The sequence below is a fragment of the Myotis davidii genome, unplaced genomic scaffold, assembly GCF_000327345.1.
Source record: "Myotis davidii unplaced genomic scaffold, ASM32734v1 scaffold913, whole genome shotgun sequence".
NCBI classification, from domain to species: domain Eukaryota; kingdom Metazoa; phylum Chordata; class Mammalia; order Chiroptera; family Vespertilionidae; genus Myotis; species Myotis davidii.
This window is the reverse complement of record NW_006284344.1, coordinates 360,383-379,985: the sequence shown is the minus strand read 5'-3', so window position 1 is coordinate 379,985 and position 19,603 is coordinate 360,383. Positions and strand designations below refer to the sequence as shown.

Sequence of the window (19,603 nt, the reverse complement as noted above, 5' to 3'; positions counted from 1 at the left end):
AGATAGAAAGGGAAGGGACTGACTATTCTTGGGGGGAAAGTGGTGTGGGAGATGCAGGAAGAGATTGGACAAAAATCGTGCACCTATGGATGAGGACAGTGGGTGGGGAGTGAGGGCGGGGGTGGGGCGGGAACTGGGAGGAGGGGAGTTATGGGGGAAAAAAAGAGGAACAAATGTAATAATCTGAACAATAAAGATTTAAATTAAAAAAAAAAGATTCTTGCTATAACATAAGGCATTATTTCATTCACCTTTAACAAAGTCCTTTATCATTTAAGTAACTATGTGTTAATATTATCACTAATATATTTAGTACTAAGTGCTAAGTACATTGTTCTAATTACTTTATGAATATTAACTCATTTAACCTCAGAATCATTCTAGGATATTACTATAACTTCCATTTGACAGGTGAGAAAAATGGGTACCCAAAGTCACTTAGTGATAGAGTTGGGATTTCAGCTTCAGAATCTTCAGAATCCAGGAACTCAACGACACTCCGACAGTGTTTCTCAAAAACAAAAGTAGTAGTCATAGCAGCAACAGCAGCAAAAATGATGATGACAATAATGGTAATAACAAACCAGTAAAATATATTAAAGGTAACCCTTTCATGAGATCTGACTTACATCAAATTTCACTGTATAACAGAATATTGTATTAGATAAGTGCCAGTGATGTTTATAATTGTTATGGGGAGAAATGATCATTTGAGAGTCTAAGGGTTGCGGATAAAAAGTTACCTTCTGTTTTTCTCTATAATCTTCTCCTTCAAACTTGTACAAACTTTGTTCAGTGTCCATTCTAAAATTTCTCAGAGAAGACTCTCCCATTTTCTGCAAGCGTTCATTCATCTCTGCGGTCTACATTTGAAAGCATTGAAATTAGAAAATCATCACTGAATTAGTATACTCTGTGTTTTTAAAAAGTCAAGTTTTGACACGAAATACCCAATCTGTTAACTTAAAATATAAGGATGCAATGCTGACATCAAACTTGAATATAAATTTAACTTGCCCCAAGTATTTTAAATACTTAAGTGGTTCATCCAAAGTATTCTTCAATTAGGCTTTCTTTAAAATCTTTTATCATTGAAGATATAACCAAATTATATTTTCTATTGCAAAATTTTAATGGGACAAATAGCTAGTACAAAAATACAGGAAAACTTGGGTTAAACAATTGGCATACTAACACAAGATTGCTCAAAATTCAAGATAATATCTGATACATGAAAAGATGCTCAATATTACTAATCATCTGGGAAATGCGAATTAAAACTACAATGAGGTATCACCTCACACCTGTCAGAATGGCTATCATCAATAAATTATCAAGCAACAAGTAATGGATAGGATGTGGATAAAAGGGAACCCTTGTGAATTGTTAGTGGAAATGTCAATTGGTATAGTCACTATGGAAAACAGTATGGAGGTTCCTCAAAAAAATTAAAAATAACACTATCATATTATCCAGCAATTCCATTTCTGGGTATTTATCTGAAGCAAAGACAATACCTTGAAAAGATAGCTGCATCCCTCGTGTTCAATGCAGCATTATTTACAGTACTCAAGACATGGAAATGACCTAAGTGTCTATGGATATAAAATATATGGTATATATGTATACAATGGAATATTATTCAGACATTAAAAAAAAGGAAATCTTGCCATTTGCAACAGTTGGATGCACCTTGAGGGCATTAAGTCAGACAGAGAACAACAAAAACCATGTGATATGTGGAATCTAAAAAAAAAAAAACCTCATAGATACAGAGAACTGATTGGTGGTTGCCAGAGACAAGGGGTGGGGTCAATTATAAAATAAGTCCTGGAGATATAATGTGAATAAACAAAAAAATATGGTCTGAAAAGTGAATTCTACCAACTTACAGAAAATATAGCAAATAGTGAACACAGAAAAATACCCCATGGGGATGAAATCAGCAAAATCCAAACTGTAAGCAACTCAAAAGGGAAATAACCCAGTTTCTACACCAAATAAATTACAAGGAAAATAATACATAAAAGAAGGGAGAATTACAGATTTTTAAAAATATAGATGACATATCAACCAATGGCAATGTATGAACATTATGTGTACTCAAATTTAAAAAAATTAAAAAGTATAGCTACTTGTGAAACAATTAGAAATTTTAATACTAACTGGTTATTTGATATTATTAATGGTTTATCAGGGTTTTCAGGTAGTGCAATGCTATAATTATTATGTTTTTAGAAAGAGTTCTTACATTTTATTTTTTTAACTTTATTTTTATATATTTAATTTATTGGGGTAACATTGGTTAATAAATTATATAGATATCAGGTATACAAGTCTATAACACCTCATCTGTATATCATATTGTGTGTTCACCACCACAAGTCAAGTCTTCCTCCATCACCATTTATTCTCCCTATACCCTCTTCTACCTCCTCCCACCCCCATTCCCTCTGGTAATCACCATACTGTTGTCTGTGTCTATGAGGGGGTTTTTTCTTTGCTTAATCCCTTTGGCTTTTTCACCCAGTCCCCCAACCTTTCTCCCCTCTGACAGCTATCAGTCTATTCTCTGTATTTAGTCTGTTTCTATTTTGTTTTTTAGTTTATTTTGTTCATTAGATTCTACATATAAGTGAAATCATAGTACTGACTTCTTTCACTCAGCATAAAGCTATGGAACATTTATATAATGGAATACTACTCAGTCATAAAAAATGAAGACAATCTTACCTTTTGAGACAGCATGGATGGATATGTCTACTTTTGCTTATGCTTAAAATTATCCAAAATAATTTGTGGCAAAAAGCAAATTCAACAGAAAACCAGAATATTCTGCAACAGCTTATTATAAACACCTTAACAATTAATGCTTTAATATTTCATGAAATGTGCACAAAAGATTTTCAGTTAACAAAATTTATCAGCAGACATTTTTTAATCCAGTGCAAAAAATATAGTCCTGATATATGTGATTAAACACAAAATTTATTTTGTTCTTATACCAACATTATTTTCAACAAGCATGTAGTATAAGGTCACTCAATGTTAAACTCTGGTTCATAGTCTTTCTTAAACTAAAGAGACCTAAACTACCCCAGGATATAAATCTACAAATTCTTAGAGAGGACATGAGTCTTTTGAAGCATGAGGTTTAAAACATGTATTTCAAACAACGCAAGTACAAATAGCATGTTGATGTATGTTGATTTCAAAACAATCCATCATGAAAACAAAAATGCCATTTTAACTAACCTTCTTTTCTCCTCTTTCCAGAAGAGTTGTAATATCTTCATCTGTCAGCTCACTTTCCTTAGATGCAAAAACATGAGTGGCTCCATGACGTATCATTTGCAACATTTCCTCTTTGGCCAGCTTGTTAGATTGTTGGTCAATGAGTCTTCCTAATAGTAAAAATAAAAGTTGTATATATTTGACTATATTCCAGAGAAAGCATGGCATAACAGTTCTAATAAGATACCACTACATTTATCCATAAGTAAAGCTTTATAAGAACAAAAATTAGTGAGCTTTAAAGTTATTTTTAATTAACAGCTCTACAAGTTTTTCTTCTATCATACCTTCTATTTCAACATGAATTTCCTTCTGTAAAATTCAGCTAAAACTCAGGACAGAAACATTTTTTCAAGTACAAACTTCATTTTTTAGATGAAAATTTTCTGTATGGAAAGACACCCTCGAGTACATATTTTAAAAAAAATTTAACTCAACATTTTGTCTGTCAAAAGACATACCATTGACATTCAGCTATAAGCTATTAATGTTTAACTAGCTTATAGTGAATGCAAGGCTTTAGTTTAAGATTTAAATTAGCATTTTGTTTTAAAAATTGACATATTTCGCCAACTAAGCTTTCAAATTTTGGTCAACTTTCACTAAAAGTAATCTCCTTTAAAGAAAGTTTTTTTGCATATGTTTTTGCAAAAAAAAAAAAAACCACACCTAATTAAGTTTATACATATAAATACCTTGTTGTATAACAATTGAGTCAAGTCTCAGTTTTATCTCAGCTCTTTCTACAATCCTTTCTTCAACAGTGTTGTCAGTGATGAGACGGAACACACGTACTGGCTTCTTCTGACCAATACGATGTGCTCGATCCTGATAGAAAAAAAATATATTATAAGATTTTGGTATTCTAGATAAAAGGTAGTATAGCCACCATCTGCTATAAAATTCTGAAACTAAAATTAGTTCCTAACCTCTCTATACCTACAAATTTTTTAAAAAGCATGATGACTATAAAAGGTAAAGCCCTACCATACAACCTACCAATTCCACTTGCGGATATTTATCAAAGAAAACGAAAATATTAATTCAAAAAGAAATATGGACCCCAATGTTCACTGCAGCATTATTTACAATAGCCAAAATATGGAAGCAACCTAGGTGTCCATCAATAGATTAGATGAGTGGATAAAGATGTGGCATATCTATACTAAAAAAAAGGCTAGGTGGCCCTTGTGCCCTCACATCATCACAAAATGGCCACCCCCATGTGGACACAAGATGGTTGCCCCCATGTTGTCACAAGATGACCATCAGAGGAGGGCAGTTGGGGATGAGATCAGGCCTGCAGGGGAAGGCAGTTGCGGGGAGACCACATCAAATCAGGCCAACAGAGGAGCGGTTAGTGGGCATTCAGGCTGGCAGGTAGGCCAAGTGGTTAGGATCCAGCAGTCCTGGATTGTGAGAGGGTGCAGGCTGGGCTGAGGGACAGACCCCCAGTGAATGAATTTTGTGCACTGGGCCTCTAGTATCTATCTATCTATCTATCTAATCTAATAATAGAGGAATATGCAAATTTGTCCATTACAGCGTGACATGAAGACTGGATCAGCAGGCTGCGACCCCGCCCTCTGCTGAAGTAGCTGCAAGGCCTGGGGTAGGATAGGATACAATAGGCACAGGAATGGAAAAGGGAAGGGGGTGGCGACCAGAGGAGAGTGGAGCAGGTGCGCCCAGCGAGAGGGGGAGGTCGCAGGCAGTGAGGAGCACGGAGCCCCGCCCAGACGCGGGAGGAGGGCAGTGGCGGCCATTGGCGGGGAGGTGCTCACAGGTCCTGGATGGAGTGGAGGACTGGGTTAGTGGAGGTTAAAAACAAACCAGACTTCTCCTCCCCTAATCCCCTAACCCCTATCCCATCCAGAAGGCAGGGAAAATCACCTGCCTTAAACCATCTTACCTAATAATAGAGAAATATGCAAATTATCCATTACTGCATCACCTCACAACCAGATCAGCAGGCTGTATCCCCGCCCTCTGCTCAGGCAGCTGCATGGCCCAGGGGATAAGAAAGGAGAGGGAGAGAAAGGCAGGCCTTCATGCAGACAGGCCAAGAGGAAAATGAGAAATACAGAAAGGGAACAAGAAAAAGGCACAGGAATGGAAAAAAGAAGGAAACAAAGGGCTGCATGAGGGAGGGGACAGTGACTGCAGGAGCAGGGAGCAGCTCTGCCTGGCAAGGGGCCAGGCAAGAGCCCTGCCCAGACATGGGAGAAGGGAGATGGCCTCCAGCGAGGGCCATTGGCAGGGAGGTGCCCATGGGTCCTGGAGGGAGTGGTGGATGGTCCGAGGCCTTCTGGGCAGAGGTGCTCCTGCTTTGTGGCAGCAGCACCCAGGCCGTATGGGCCTCAGCCAACTTCGCTGAGCCGGGCGTCCTGGGCAGGGAATGGGAGCAACACAGCAGCAGGGAAGCCGGGGAAGGAGGGATGGTGAACACCTGGCTGGGCTGAGCCCTGGGCTGAGGGTTAACGCCTGCCCCCCCCCCAATGGAAGCTTTAAGGGACGGAGGGAGGGAAGAACTTTATAAAGGAGTCAGTAGAGAGCAGAGTTAAAGAAGGTAAGAGGATGTGTGAGTGAACTGTAGGAGCTATAATGAAAATCAAGTATAGTTGTGTACTAGGTACAGATTTTAAAAGTAAGAGTCAGAAAAGCAAAACACTAATGTTTAAGAACCACTAGTGTAAGGGAAGTCTTCTATTCATATTTCAAGTAGATATGAAAGTATATGGGTGTATGGGAATGTGAATTTTATGTGTTAACTTGATTGGGCTAAGGGATGCTCAAATAGCTGATAAAACAGTATTTCGGTGTGTGTGAGGGTGTTTTTTCCTCAAATTAGCATTTGAAGTGAGTGAAGCGAATGCTGTCCCCATTATGGGTGGTATCATCAATCTGTTGAGGGTCTAAATAGAACCAAAAAAGCACCGGAAGAGCAAAATCACTCTGTCTGTCTGAGCTAAGATATCCATCTTCCCCTTCCCTCTGACATGGTGCTCCTGGTTCCCAGGCTTTTGGACTCAGATGAGGACATACACCATTAGCCCCACGATTCCTAGGCCTTCAGACTTGGACTCAATTACACCACGGGTTTTCATGGTTCTCCAACTTACAGACAGAAATCGTGGCCTTCACAACCACCTGAGTTCCATATCTATATATATGTATATCTATCTATATCTATATCCATATCTATACCTATATCTATATATATGAAAGACTCGGCCATAAAAAATGAAGTCTTGCCACTTGCAACAACACAGATGGATCTAGAGGGCATTTTTCTAAGTTAAATGAGTTAGAGAAATACATTCATATATTTCACTTATATGTGAAATCTAAAAAACAAAGCAGAAAAGACTCATAGATACAGAGAACAAACTAATGGTGACAGAGGGGGGATGATCAAGAAGATGAAGACGATTCCGCGGCACAGATATTCAGTTATAAAATAAATCACGAGGATATAATATATAGCATAGGTAATATAGTCATCATTACAGCTTTGTGAACTTATCATGCTGGTCACTTCACAGGGTTTACAAATGTTGAACTAGCTTGTATACCTGAGACTAATATAATACTACATGCCAACTATATAAAATTTAAAAAAAAAAAAACTAGAGAGAGCTAAAAGCTCCTTGACTAAGTTACTAAATAATTTTTAACCCACTAAGTCCAAACACCTTCCACACGAGCAAGGACTTTTAGTAAGGGACAAAGTAGTTAACAAGTGTTGCTATGGTAGCAAAAGTCAGCTTTATCTCATCATCAAACACTTCCTTCTGCTTGCTGAGGCAATTCAGGAATCCGTAGTAGAGTCATAAAAATTAATTGGATACTAATATCCTTACTGTATATTGGTCTAGAATTGATCCTATGGTTCATAGTTGGTAAAGCTGACAGGTGGCAAGTTCTGATAATATTAAAACATCTATGGCAGTGGTCGGCAAACTCATTAGCCAACAGAGAAAAATATCAACAGTACAACGATTGAAATTTCTTTTGAGAGCCAAATTTTTTAAACTTAAACTATATAGGTAGGTACATTGTTATTAACTTAATTAGGGTACTCCTAAGGCTTAGGAAGAGCCACACTCAAGGGGCCAAAGAGCCGCATGTGGCTCACGAGTCGCAGTTTGCCGAACACGGATCTAGGGGTAGTGGTTTTTAAAAAACAGAAGCTGCTAGAGCAAATAGGTGAAGGGAGGATGGTAGTTGAGAAAAAATCATCAAACAAACAAAGTTCAAAACAGCTTTTGTACTAAATCTAAAAATACCAGAGTCCAGTTACACCTTCAACACTGAAAGAGAATGCAACATCCCTACACATATTTTAAATTTCAAACTCAAATCAGTAAATTGTGAAACAGCAATACTCTAACAATTTTATGGAAATAAAGGTTATCATCAATATCTCTATCATAAAAGAAAATGAAAGACTTCTAAGCTATGCCTCACTGGCAAATGACTTCCAAAGACAGTCAGTTATTCCATAACTTCTTGGGATTTTGAATGAATAGTTCTTTTGAATCTTTTTACTTCTGAAATTATATTTCTGTATCTTAAGATTGACAGAAGTTGTAGCTCTAGTTCAATAAATGAAACCATGATGAAAGGTAAGAGAAATAGCTCCCTGAAAAAAAAAATTTAAGGTAGAATAGTTTCTGATACTGGCAAATGTTTTCCTGAAATATTTTCCTTTGTTACCTTCTTACCCCAAATGTTTTATTATAAAAGTTAAAATCGCACCTCTCCCAATTTTAGTAGTAAGGATTTTAATATATTTAATTGGTAAGCAGAATAATATTAAGAGACGTTTAACCCTCTTCATTAAAACATGCATACGTCCTCTTCAAGACATTTCTTTTTCATGATAAAAAGCCAAAATCAACACACAAATGCTATAGTTGGATTTGGGTATGTTTGTTTTCATTTCCTTTTGTTTGTTTTTGCAGTTATTTTCCAGGAGAATCTATTTTAGCATCTATAAAAACTCCCCAAAATTGTTGTTATCCTTTTATCATAAATTGTCTTTGTGCTATATAAATAAAAATAGTATTCTGAGCGAAGAAAAATTTCTGACATCATTAAAGATTACTAACCATAGCTTGCAGATCAACCTGTGGATTCCAGTCTGAATCATATAGTATAACCACATCAGCACTGGCCAAGTTAATTCCGAGACCTCCAGCCCTGGTACTCAGCATAAAGATGAATTTGCTGCTATTGGGAGCATTAAATGCCTCTATTGCTTCCTTTTTTTTTAAATTTACACAGGAGATGGAAGAAAAAGAGAGAAAATCAGATTATATTACCTTAAAATATAATTTTAAAATGCAGACTCAAAACCCCACTTTGTGATATTCTTCCACCTTCTAAAATATTTAAACATTTAGCTATCTATATACTGTACTGTGTGAGTTGCTGTAGGAAATATATTGCATAAAGTGCCTAATCTTTATAAGAGTACATCAATAGAGTCAAACTTAGGACACTCATATAAATAAATTTAACTAAGCAAGTAATAAATCATTTGAATTATTAAAACAATAATAGTGAAAATGTTTCAACTAAGTGAGAGCTGACATATATCTAGGGGACAAAATGTCAGATATGTCAACTTCATTCCCATTAGTCTATGATGAATTAATAAGGAAGGTATAGTTTAGGAGATCAGCCAAGAAAGAAAAAGTTTTAGAAATGGGAATGAGAGCAACAGATTAGGGGAAGGTAAGTAGATGTATTTCGATATGGTGGAAAGGGGCAAACAGAGATGTAATGAGGAAAATCAGGAAGGTATTCAAGGGATATCCAGTAAAGAGTCTTAAAAATTAATGGAATGTTAATATCCTTACTATATAAAGATCTCATACAAATTAATTAGGGAAAAAAAAACACTAAGACCCCCAAAAGAAAAAAATGAGCAAAAAAAAACCAAAAAAAAAACAGACAATACACAGAAGAACAATCACAAATGGCTAATAAACACAAGAGTAATGTTCAACCCACCAGTAATCAAATAAATACAAATTAAAACATAATACCATTGTTTGAAGATTAAAAAAAATGATAATACTCAATGTTGACGAAGGGGGCGGTGAGACGGGCACTCTCATACATTGCTGCTGGGAGTGTAAATTGGTACAACCTTTCTGGAAAGCAATTTGGCAATATGCATCAAGAGTCTTAAAAATATTCATACCCTTTGACCCAGTAATTCCACTTCTAGGAAATTATCCTAAGGAAATAATCAGAGACGTGCACAAAGATTTATGTACAAGGACTTTCACATTACCATTATTTATAAATAGTGAAAAATTTGAAATGACCTAAATGATCAACAATAGGGGGATAAATTATTCATAGTACATCCATAAGATGAAATATTACACTAAAATTATTTTTACAATGACTTTTTTACTGATACAGGAAAGTACAATTTGATGTTGAGTAAAAAGTATCAGGATACTGAACTTTATATATAATGTACATAGTATATCAATTACAATCTTTTAATGTATATTTTATATATACACTTATATTTATATACTTAATATATACATGATTATATACACTAAAAGATTGGCCAGAAATACTTTTCCAAATTTCCTTCAGCAATCAAATATTACTATTATAATCACAAAATATAGGCAGTTACACTTTTCATGAATGGAATGGCATGGTCAAAAGTTGCAGGCAGAAAAGGTGACTCCCACTGCCACAGTCAGTATAGCATGTAGAGAGGGCAGTATAGAAAGCAGCATGGTGTAGTGAGAGGCAATCTGGTGTAGAGGAAATAGCAAAAACCTGGGCGTGAATCATAACTCTACCATTTATTACATATGTGGATCTGAGCAAGCATTTAACCTCTCTGAGACACAGTTTCAAGTACAGAAAATTTTACCAATACTTTATTGGGCTGCTGGAAGAATTCAATTGGAACTATAAGTTGCCTAGCTTATAGCAGTAGTTGCTTGACAAATGTTAGTCCCTTAAGTTACAGGAACTGAGTCTGAGGATGACCAAAGACTTAGCTGAATTTAACTGTAGCAATGGAGAAAGGGCCAATCTGTAAGCTGTTGAGAAAGAATTCTTTATTATCAGCAGAGAAATGATTAAATAAGGAATCAAATATGGCCTTCCCCTTATTATTGGGAAAATAATAAAAAATGATTGAAATGATTGTGTGGACAACATAATGGAAAAGCAGGGCATTTCCAAAAAATAAAAAATGATCAGCTCTGACTTTGCTGTATCTAAAGTCAATACATGCAATTTAAAGCCTCTGGAGGGACAACAGTATTTGAAATGTTAAGAAAACCGAAGAATTTGGGGCATAATTTGGTAACATCTACTATGTTTATGAGGAGGGAGATCAGCTAGAAATGCATATTGGCTAGCTGAAGTCAGAAAGCATCTACCCTTCGGCCTTAGTATCATCTTTATTCCAGGAAGAAGGGTCATCATGAATGGTAGTATATGGTCTACGGTTAGGGTGAATTTGGAGAAACCCATTCTCAAGCAAAAGCCCAATAAACCTTCAAGTTACCATTTTAGAAAGAGTAAAATACTATAGAGCAGGGGACAGTGCAATTTTTCAAATGTCCCACTATTGTAAATGTTACTGCAAGTGTTTCCCCAAAGTGGGCAGCAGGTAAACCCTTTATATGAAAAGTACCTGTATACCTATCCTATGCTCCAGCCAGGCTTCAATGCAACATACAAGGGACAGAGGGCCCGCCACAGCTATGGAGGGAGAAGGCCATGTGCTGAGTCTTTGTGACCTGAGAAGGGGCCCCAAAGTTGAGAGGTAAAAAGGATTGTGTGCAATTTCATGACATGCGCTATAAACTGCACCACACAATTTAAAAACTGCATTCATACCTATTATATCCAATGGTCCTCACAACGTTGTCAGAAAAAAGAAGCCTAGGTATTAATATTACCCTTATAATACAGTTAAAGATACTGAGGCTCAGAGAATTAAATGGCTTGCACACACTACAAAGTGGTGGAGTTGGTGCTAAAATTCAGGTCTTCTGAAACCAAGTTCAATGCATTTTCCACTATACCATGAAATCACGATCTTTGCCCAGAGCATGAGTACAGACTTAAAACAGAGGCCAAAGACAGAGTCCTGAAGGATCACAGAAAAGAGAAGATAAATTAGCAAAGCCCTCCCCAAAAAGTGCTTTAAAAGGTTTAAAATACATTAGACCCATGACATTCGTGAGGAATAATCTAAGGCCTAGAAGAATTTCCAAATATGAGAAAAGTACTAGGTGCTAAGTAGGCTTCCTCACTAACTAAATGACTATTTTCTGCACACCAAACTTTTAGTATTCCAAGATCCAAATGTATGATCAGCACCTATACCTATGTTATCCCATTTCACTTTTACAAAATCTCTGTAAGATTGAGATTATTCCCTTTACAAATTACTATGTTTCTTGAGTCTTTAGGGTTGGTCATAAAGTGGAAAAATCTCAATGTTAAACTCCACGAATGGTGAGGGTCTACTGTAGGAGGCAAATCAATAAAAGGAAATGACATAAAATCAGAGGTCAAAGAATTAGCTGAGAAACAGTTAGTAATCAAAAGGCCAGAGATAGCAGTGGTTAGAGGAAGTAAAGATGCAATAGTGTAATATCCTTTAGATAAGTGAAAATGTCTTTGAAGACCTTGAAAAGAATGATTGGTAAAGAATCAGTATAATGGAAGCCAAACTGGAAATCTCAGAGAGAGTGGAGTGGCAGTGAGAAATTCAATGCATCTAGCTACAAAAAAGGTCAAAGTTCAAAACTCCTTAATGATAAAAACATCGCTTAATTTAACTCTAAATTTTGAAGTCTTTATTTTATTTTCTTATCCTTACCTCTCTTTCTTCATGTGGGGTTTGTCCATCCAATCGACAATACTCATAACCACGCCACATACAATAATCCTCCAAAATGTCCAGCAAGCGAATCATCTGGCTAAAAATGAGAACCCTTGAACCTGAAACATTTTACCAAAAAAACCAAGTTATTAAGCTTGTGTAAAACTAACCTGAAAGTTACAAAAATAACAGTAAGCATCATATGAAATATAAATATGTAGCACATGAACATTCCACTAAACACACACACTAGGCATGCTATACATTTGTTGAGGTGATCTACTAGTAAAATCTGACTTTACTATGTCCTGAGGCTGAGCAATGGGTCCACACAATCTTTCACTGGAATACTGCAAGAATCTTCTAACCTTTCACACAAACACTCCATCCATTCTTTTGTTCCGGCCCTCCGGTCCAGTTTAAGAGCCCATTGTGGCCCTCGAGTCAAAAAGTTTGCCCACCCCTGCTCTAGTCTGTTCTTCTTAGTAGATTCCCCCATACTGCTTCCAAAGTTCTCTTCCAAAAATACAAGTCTGATTGTATCACTTACCACAGCCAAGTCTTCTCTGAACTGCCCTGCAACCCACCCTGCCTTCAAATAAGCACAAATTCCTTAAAGCATGTTTTAAAAGGCCTTTTGTAACATGGCCCCATCAATCTTCCCAGATTCATTACTGCCACTCTATCCCAAATACCATAAGCTCCACATTCCCTTCTTTCACACCTGTCTTCATTACTCTGGAAAACCCTTCCCCTCCTTTTCCAGTGGGTTACTTCTATACATTTTCCAGGGCGCACCTCAAATGTCATCTCTGTGACCACTTCCCCAACTCCCAGTTTCTCAACAAATCACAGCACTTATCACGATGAACTCCAACTATTACTCCTCACCACACTGTGAGCTTCTCCAAGGCAAAGAGTATTTTGTGTGTCGATGCATCTTTTTATACCCAGCCTATAGGACAATTCCTGGCAAATATTAAGTACTCAACAATGTTTCCTGACTGAATGAATGAATGAATGAATGATGAGTGATTCTGCAAAATGTTATTCATATACAAGTCATTAATATTGTTATTTCATGTTAATAGAAGGACTTGTAACTCACCCTGTTCTTTGAGTTTGGCCAACAGTTTATCAAGAACTACCATTTTACCACTGTTGTTGACAATGTGCTCATCAGTAGTATAAGGTGGACCAGGTTCAGCACCATCAAACAGGTAAGGATGGTTGCAACACTTTCGTAGCTGCATCAGAATGTTTAAGAGTCGCATCTTGTCCATCTTGCCAGCAGAGTTCAAAACATCAATATCTTTCATCAGGATTTTTGTATACCTAAAATTTTAAAATATAATTAATCACTGATTATTAGAAGGTTTAATGCCATCAAAAACATCTCTTGGGAGAACAATTTAGATTCCTATTTAAACCAGGAGGTCACAGTTCAATTCCCAGCACATGACTGGGCTTCAAACTCAGTCCCCAGCAGGAGGCATACAAGAGGCAGCCAATCAATGACTCTCTCTCATCATTGATGTTTCTATTTCTCTCTCCCTCTCCCTTCCTCCTTAAAATCAATTAAAAAAATACATTTTAAAAAGATAAAAATTTGATAGTAAATCTGATCAGCAAAACCAAGAAAGTAATAAAGGCTGAAACATTTTAACTTGTCTGTTGCCTATTAACCTATTCCTCTGATTTTTCCATTACTAGAAATTACAATCAGCTGATAACTATTCAAATAACTCTTTCTGATAATTTTTCAATACACAATCACTATTTCTTATATCTCTCTTCTCAGGTCATTTTTTTTCTGATCCTATAAACATTTTTCATTTTCTTTTCTAGACCTTCATGCAGGCAAAAATAGACCAATGTATTCACCTGAATGGTAAGAATATTTAATTATAGTAAGAGCCAACCTGCTCTGAATGCAAGTGCCAAATAGCATGTCATGGGCTTTATATGAATCATCTTGTTAAATCTTCATAAAAACCCTGAAATTTGTACTAGTATCACCCCCATTTTACAGACAGAAATTCAAGCAGCTGAGAGCAGTGAAACAACTTACTCAGAGCTACAGGAAGGAATAAAGCCAAAGTTTGATCTTATGTCTGAGTCCAGAAAAATATATTCTTCACAACTACCTTAAACTGGTTTCAATAACAGAGAAGTCATTACATGTCATAAATAATCTAATTTCATTTATATAAGCATCAAACTCTTTCTCTTAGCAGCATTATTACACTATTAACATGTCTAATTTATGATTCCTTGTGACTCCTCTTTTGTCAATTTCCTGCTTTGTTAGTATTTATAAAACCATTTGAGCTTCTATTTTTATAATATACATAACCACCCATCTCATTATTACTGATTGTTATTATAGTTATTTCTATTTCTGCTGATGGAAAAAATAGCAAATGTGTCCATGACATTATCCTCTTTAACCCTGATATCATCTTGATAAGCTAAGTATTATTATCCCCATTGTAGAGAAGGGAAACTGAGGTGACATAACTTGCCCAAGCTAAATAGCTCTTAAGAGGAAAAGCTTGGGATTCAAACACAAGTTTATAGACTCCAAAGCCAACGCTCTTTCCCAAAGGCTAAATGAAATACTCACCAATTTTCAACTGAAATATGTGAACTACTTAACTTGCCATTGAAACATACAATGTAATTTTTGAACTAAAGGAGTAACTGAACCACTTCAAAGCTAATTTTTAATAACTCCTTATACATAAATTCTAATAAAAATAAAATATCTCACCATTCTCGTTGCATTTTACTCAGTCCCAAGTAAATCTTTATTTCCTTTTTAGGAGGCAGGCTCTTCTCTACATCAGTTTTTATACGACGTAACAAAAATGGTTTTAAAACCTAAAAAGTTACAGTTTTTATAAAAGTTTATCAAAAATTTCATATATAAACCTAAATTACACATGCATAATGTGATGGCACAAAATACAACAAAAATTAAGACTAGATTATTGAATAAGTAAAAAGGAGCCTTTAAAAATCTGTCATATAAGATTTTTAAACCTTAGAAGAAATCAATTTGGAGTCTCTAAAAGTGAAATAAAAATTCAGGCAACTGCAAAATGGTTAAATATATTAATGAGGAGAAAATGGCCCAATGTTAAGGAAGATATAAATGAACAAAGCAAAAAAGATGAAATAATGAGTGTATGCTTGTAAGGCAGATTCTATCACAAGAAAATAATAGTGCTACCACCTATAGCAGGGATGGCGAACCTTTTGAGCTCAGTGTGTCAGCATTTTGAAAAACCCTAACTTAACTTTGGTGCCGTGTCACATATAGAAATTTTTTGATATTTGCAACCATAGTAAAACAAAGACTTATATTTTTTATATTTATTTTATATATTTAAATGCCATTTAACAAAGAAAAATCAACCAAAAAAATGAGTGCGCGTGTCACCTCTGACACACGTGTCATAGGTTCGCCATCACTGATCTATAGAGTACCTGCAATGTGTCAGACACTGCACCATGAACTTCACACTAGTACTGAATCTTTACAGTAAGTCTTTTAGGGAAATGTGATTATTTTAATTTTTAAAATATCACCAAAGTTACTTGACTAATAAGTGGTAGAAGCAGAATTCAAACCCAGATCAAGTTAATTCTACAATCAGTTCAGTCTCTGGTTAGCTGTCGTGAGCTGATCAAGTTCCTTAACTCTTCCAAGCCTGTTTCCTCATCCATTCATCCAAATATATATATACACACACACACACATATATATGTGTATATATATATATGTTATATATATATATATATATGGCAAGCATTTTTAAATGGGGATAATGATACCTATTTCTAAGCTGATGTGACAATATGTGGTAGTACATGTGTAAAACTTAACCACAGCAGACATTGCTAAACTATCGCTATTATTATTAGAGATCAATGGGAGATAAGGAAAAGGGAGAAGTAAAAGCGGATTTCTGGTTTTTGATTTGGGCCTCTTAAATTTGTCTAAGGGATATTCTTTTTCTAAATTTATCTTTATTGTTGAAAGTATTACAGATGTCCCCTTTTTTTCCCCATTGACCTCCTTTACCCCCCTCAGGCCTTTCACCACCCTATTGTCTGTGTCCATGGGTTATGCATATATGCATAGAAATTCTTTGGTTAATCTCTCCCTACCTACTCCTGCCTTCCCTCTGAGATTAATCAATCTGTTCCATACTTCGATGTCTCTGGATTTATTTTGTTCATCAGTTTATTTTGTTTACTAGGTTCCACATGAGTGAGATCATAGGGGGCATTCTTAAGAGTTTAAACTGCCTGTACGATATTTATGCAGAAGACTTAGAAGGCAATGGGATATGTAAGTCTAGAGCTTAGGACAGAGATATAGAGAGATAAAATTGAGAGTTATAGGTGATAGCTGAAACTATAGGAATGGATCTCCAGGGAGAACATGTATGCATAACCCATGGACGCAGACAATAGTGTGGTGAAGGCCTGGGGGTGTGTGGGATAGAGGGGGTCATGGGGAAAAAGGGGGACATCTGTAATACTTTCAACAATAATGAAAAAAAAGGAAGTCAAATACAAAGCCCTACAAAACACTAAATTTTGGGGAATAGAGAAAGAAAAACCCATAAAGGGGACTGAGAGGAGCAGACAAAGAGGTAAAAGAAGAAAAAATCCATCCTGTACCCTAGAAATCAAGCAGGTAAGAGTTTCAAGCAGGAACGATGGCTAGCTGTGCTAAATAGTACAAAGAAGCCAAGATACTGACCAAAAGGTATACCCTAAACAGAGCAACTAAAAAAAATCACTGAAGACCTGTGAGATAAAGTTCAGTTGTATGGAATGGATAGAATCCAGTGGTCAGTGGATCCAGGAGTGAATAAGGCCCACTAGAGACAGAATACCCTGTCCCTAGATCTGTCCAAGTTTGACATCTGAGGCCGAACTGTATTACGACTTGTATGACAGATTCTTGGAAGATTTGTCTTCTATTCCTCTTCTGCATTCTTAAAATAAATGGCCCATTACTTAAGGTAACTTGTTCTGTTTTATTCAGAACAAATATTTTTAGCATGAGGACTGTTGGGGATTCAAGTCAATGAATGTTTCATGAGCAGTTACTATGGATCAGGCACACAAGGCATAATGTGGTGGAAAACAGACAGGGTTTCTGCCACATGAAGCTTATACATGGGGAGAAGGGGGGTGGACAATACGTTTTTGTTTTTATTTTTTAATTTGTAAAGAAGGTTTGAGATTCTCAGTAAAAACAACAGACCAAAAAATTAGCAAACACGCATCTGCATCCACTTCCACACAAAAATCCAATAAGACAATTTTTTAAAAAATTTTAGAACTGTACATAAAAATAAGAGTGAAGCCCTAGCCTATTTGGCTTAGTGGATAGAGCGTAGGCCTACGGACAGAAGGGTCCCAGGTTTGATTCCAGTCAAGGGCACATGCCCAGGTTGCTGGCTCGATCCCCAGTAGGGGGGGTGCAGGAGGAAGAGATGCAATGGGTCCCTTTACAGCACGCATGTCAAACTCGTGGCCTGCGGGCTGCATGTGGCCCACAACAAATATTTTTGTGGCCTAGCCAATATAGCTTTTAAAAAGAAACATTTTAATAAAAATTCCATAACTTAATTTTAAAAAAGAGTGAATAAGAGATTAGGTAGCAGGGATGGAGAGGATTAACAACTCTTTCACGAAGCTTAGATATCAAGAGTGGAAAAAAAACTAATCACTGAGAGGGACACAATGTTGAGGGGGTACTGTTTTGTATGTGTGAGGGTGGTTAGCATAGTGTAGATTTGGATTTAATAAAGGAGATAACCTGAGAATGTTAAGGCAAACAAGCCAATATGGAGGGAGCGGTAGAAAATTCAGTCAGTAAAAAAGGATACATCATGGGGAAAATTCCATAGGAAACAGGAAGACATGAGATCCATGGTTCACATAGGAAGAATTAGGCACTGCCCAGAGAAAAAACATCTGTTCCACTCAGACAGAAGGTAACACACATCAGATACCCTTGGAAGATGGATATCCTTAAAAGAGTTCCTACCCTAATAACTTCTATTTTCTCTTTGAGAAAGGAATATTGTTACTTGCTGCGAAAGGACGGGGGCACGGAATACCTGGGGTAAAAGTCTTGGGGAGGTGTGAAATGACTGTTATAGAAAATGGGAAAGAATGCTGTACAAGGCCATGGTGAAGAATCACTAGCCTCCTCAAATTCCAGCTTACGTTAGGGAACATGAAATCGTGGTTCCAGGCTGTACAGTTGTATAATCTTCTTATCGGTGTCAAGCAGCCCCAGTACAGAGTGGGTCACTCTGCTAATAAGTGGTAGAAGCAGAATTTACACCTCAAGACAGACACACAGTTACATTATTCCAGTTTAGGGCTTTCAGGTCAGAAATGAAAGATCAAGAGAGCAAGGGAGTTTGGGAGTATCCACAAAAGAGTGGTCCAAGTGTTAGAAAACGGGCTCATCGCTGGGTACAGAAAAAAAGTAACCACAGAAATAGTCTGATGGATGGAGAGAAAAAGCAGGAGTCCAGGACTGGAGGTCTCTGTAAGGTAACAAAATAAGTACAAAAGGAGTTACATGAGTGAAAGTATTAGAAAGATATGAGAAGTTATCAAAGAATATAAAATTGGTGTTCAATAAATATGAGGGAGTCACCTGGTGATGAGCAGATGATGAGAAGAAAATGGGTAGCAACATGAGCCTCAAAGGAAGAATTCTGTACATAAGTGGAGAAGCAGTGGCTTAGAACTGGCATTGGCGAACTAGAATACTGATGTGCTCTTGAGGACCTGTGGAGCGTGTAGAGTGAACAGTCTCTACTGGAGAGGACCACATTATCCATTGGGGAGAGCAGAAGCAAAAAAACTATTCCATAGAGAGGCTGAGGAAACAGTAAAGTTTGTTTCCCAAAGAGGCTGTCAGGAAGGTTGAGAGGAAGAAGTGGTGAGACTGAGTCAAGAGGCAAACCCATAGTCCAAACAGATTCTATAGCAGTTTGTTTCTTGGCTTGCTAATCTCTATTTAATTACTAAATTTTCTTATCTGCTATTACTCACTGCGTGAAGTCTTTCCACAAGTTTTTGATCACCAAGACAATTTTTAGTGTCAAACCAAGAATCAAAGTCCTGTGGAGGGAAGAAAATTCTGCAATAAGTGCACAGGTTTGGGGTTTTTTTAAAATGTAAACTCAATATTCTATATATTCTTATACAATTGACATAGCAATAATTCATTTTAAAAGCACTATCAGCCCTAGGTGGATTGGCTCAGTGAATAGATAGAGCATCGACCTGCGGACTGGAGGGTCCCAGATTCGATTCCAGTCAAGGACACATGCCTGGGTTGCAGGCTCCATCCCCAGTATGGGGTGCGCA

General features: G+C 36.6%; 1 protein-coding gene across 2 annotated transcripts in view; it reads right to left on the bottom strand.

The window, feature by feature from the left end:
* SMARCA1 (SWI/SNF related, matrix associated, actin dependent regulator of chromatin, subfamily a, member 1) overlaps positions 1 to 19,603 on the bottom strand; it is an 88,065-nt gene that overhangs the window by 44,932 nt on the left and 23,530 nt on the right. For both annotated transcript variants that reach the window (XM_006754647.2, XM_006754648.2), the window contains exons 9-17: positions 19,286 to 19,354; positions 14,958 to 15,067; positions 13,293 to 13,519; positions 12,182 to 12,303; positions 9,509 to 9,544; positions 8,409 to 8,561; positions 3,990 to 4,122; positions 3,256 to 3,404; positions 744 to 863 (exon numbers count right to left, since the gene is read on the bottom strand). In XM_006754647.2, coding sequence (XP_006754710.1) covers positions 744 to 863; positions 3,256 to 3,404; positions 3,990 to 4,122; positions 8,409 to 8,561; positions 9,509 to 9,544; positions 12,182 to 12,303; positions 13,293 to 13,519; positions 14,958 to 15,067; positions 19,286 to 19,354 — 1,119 coding nt within the window. The remainder of the gene's footprint in view (positions 1 to 743; positions 864 to 3,255; positions 3,405 to 3,989; positions 4,123 to 8,408; positions 8,562 to 9,508; positions 9,545 to 12,181; positions 12,304 to 13,292; positions 13,520 to 14,957; positions 15,068 to 19,285; positions 19,355 to 19,603) is intronic.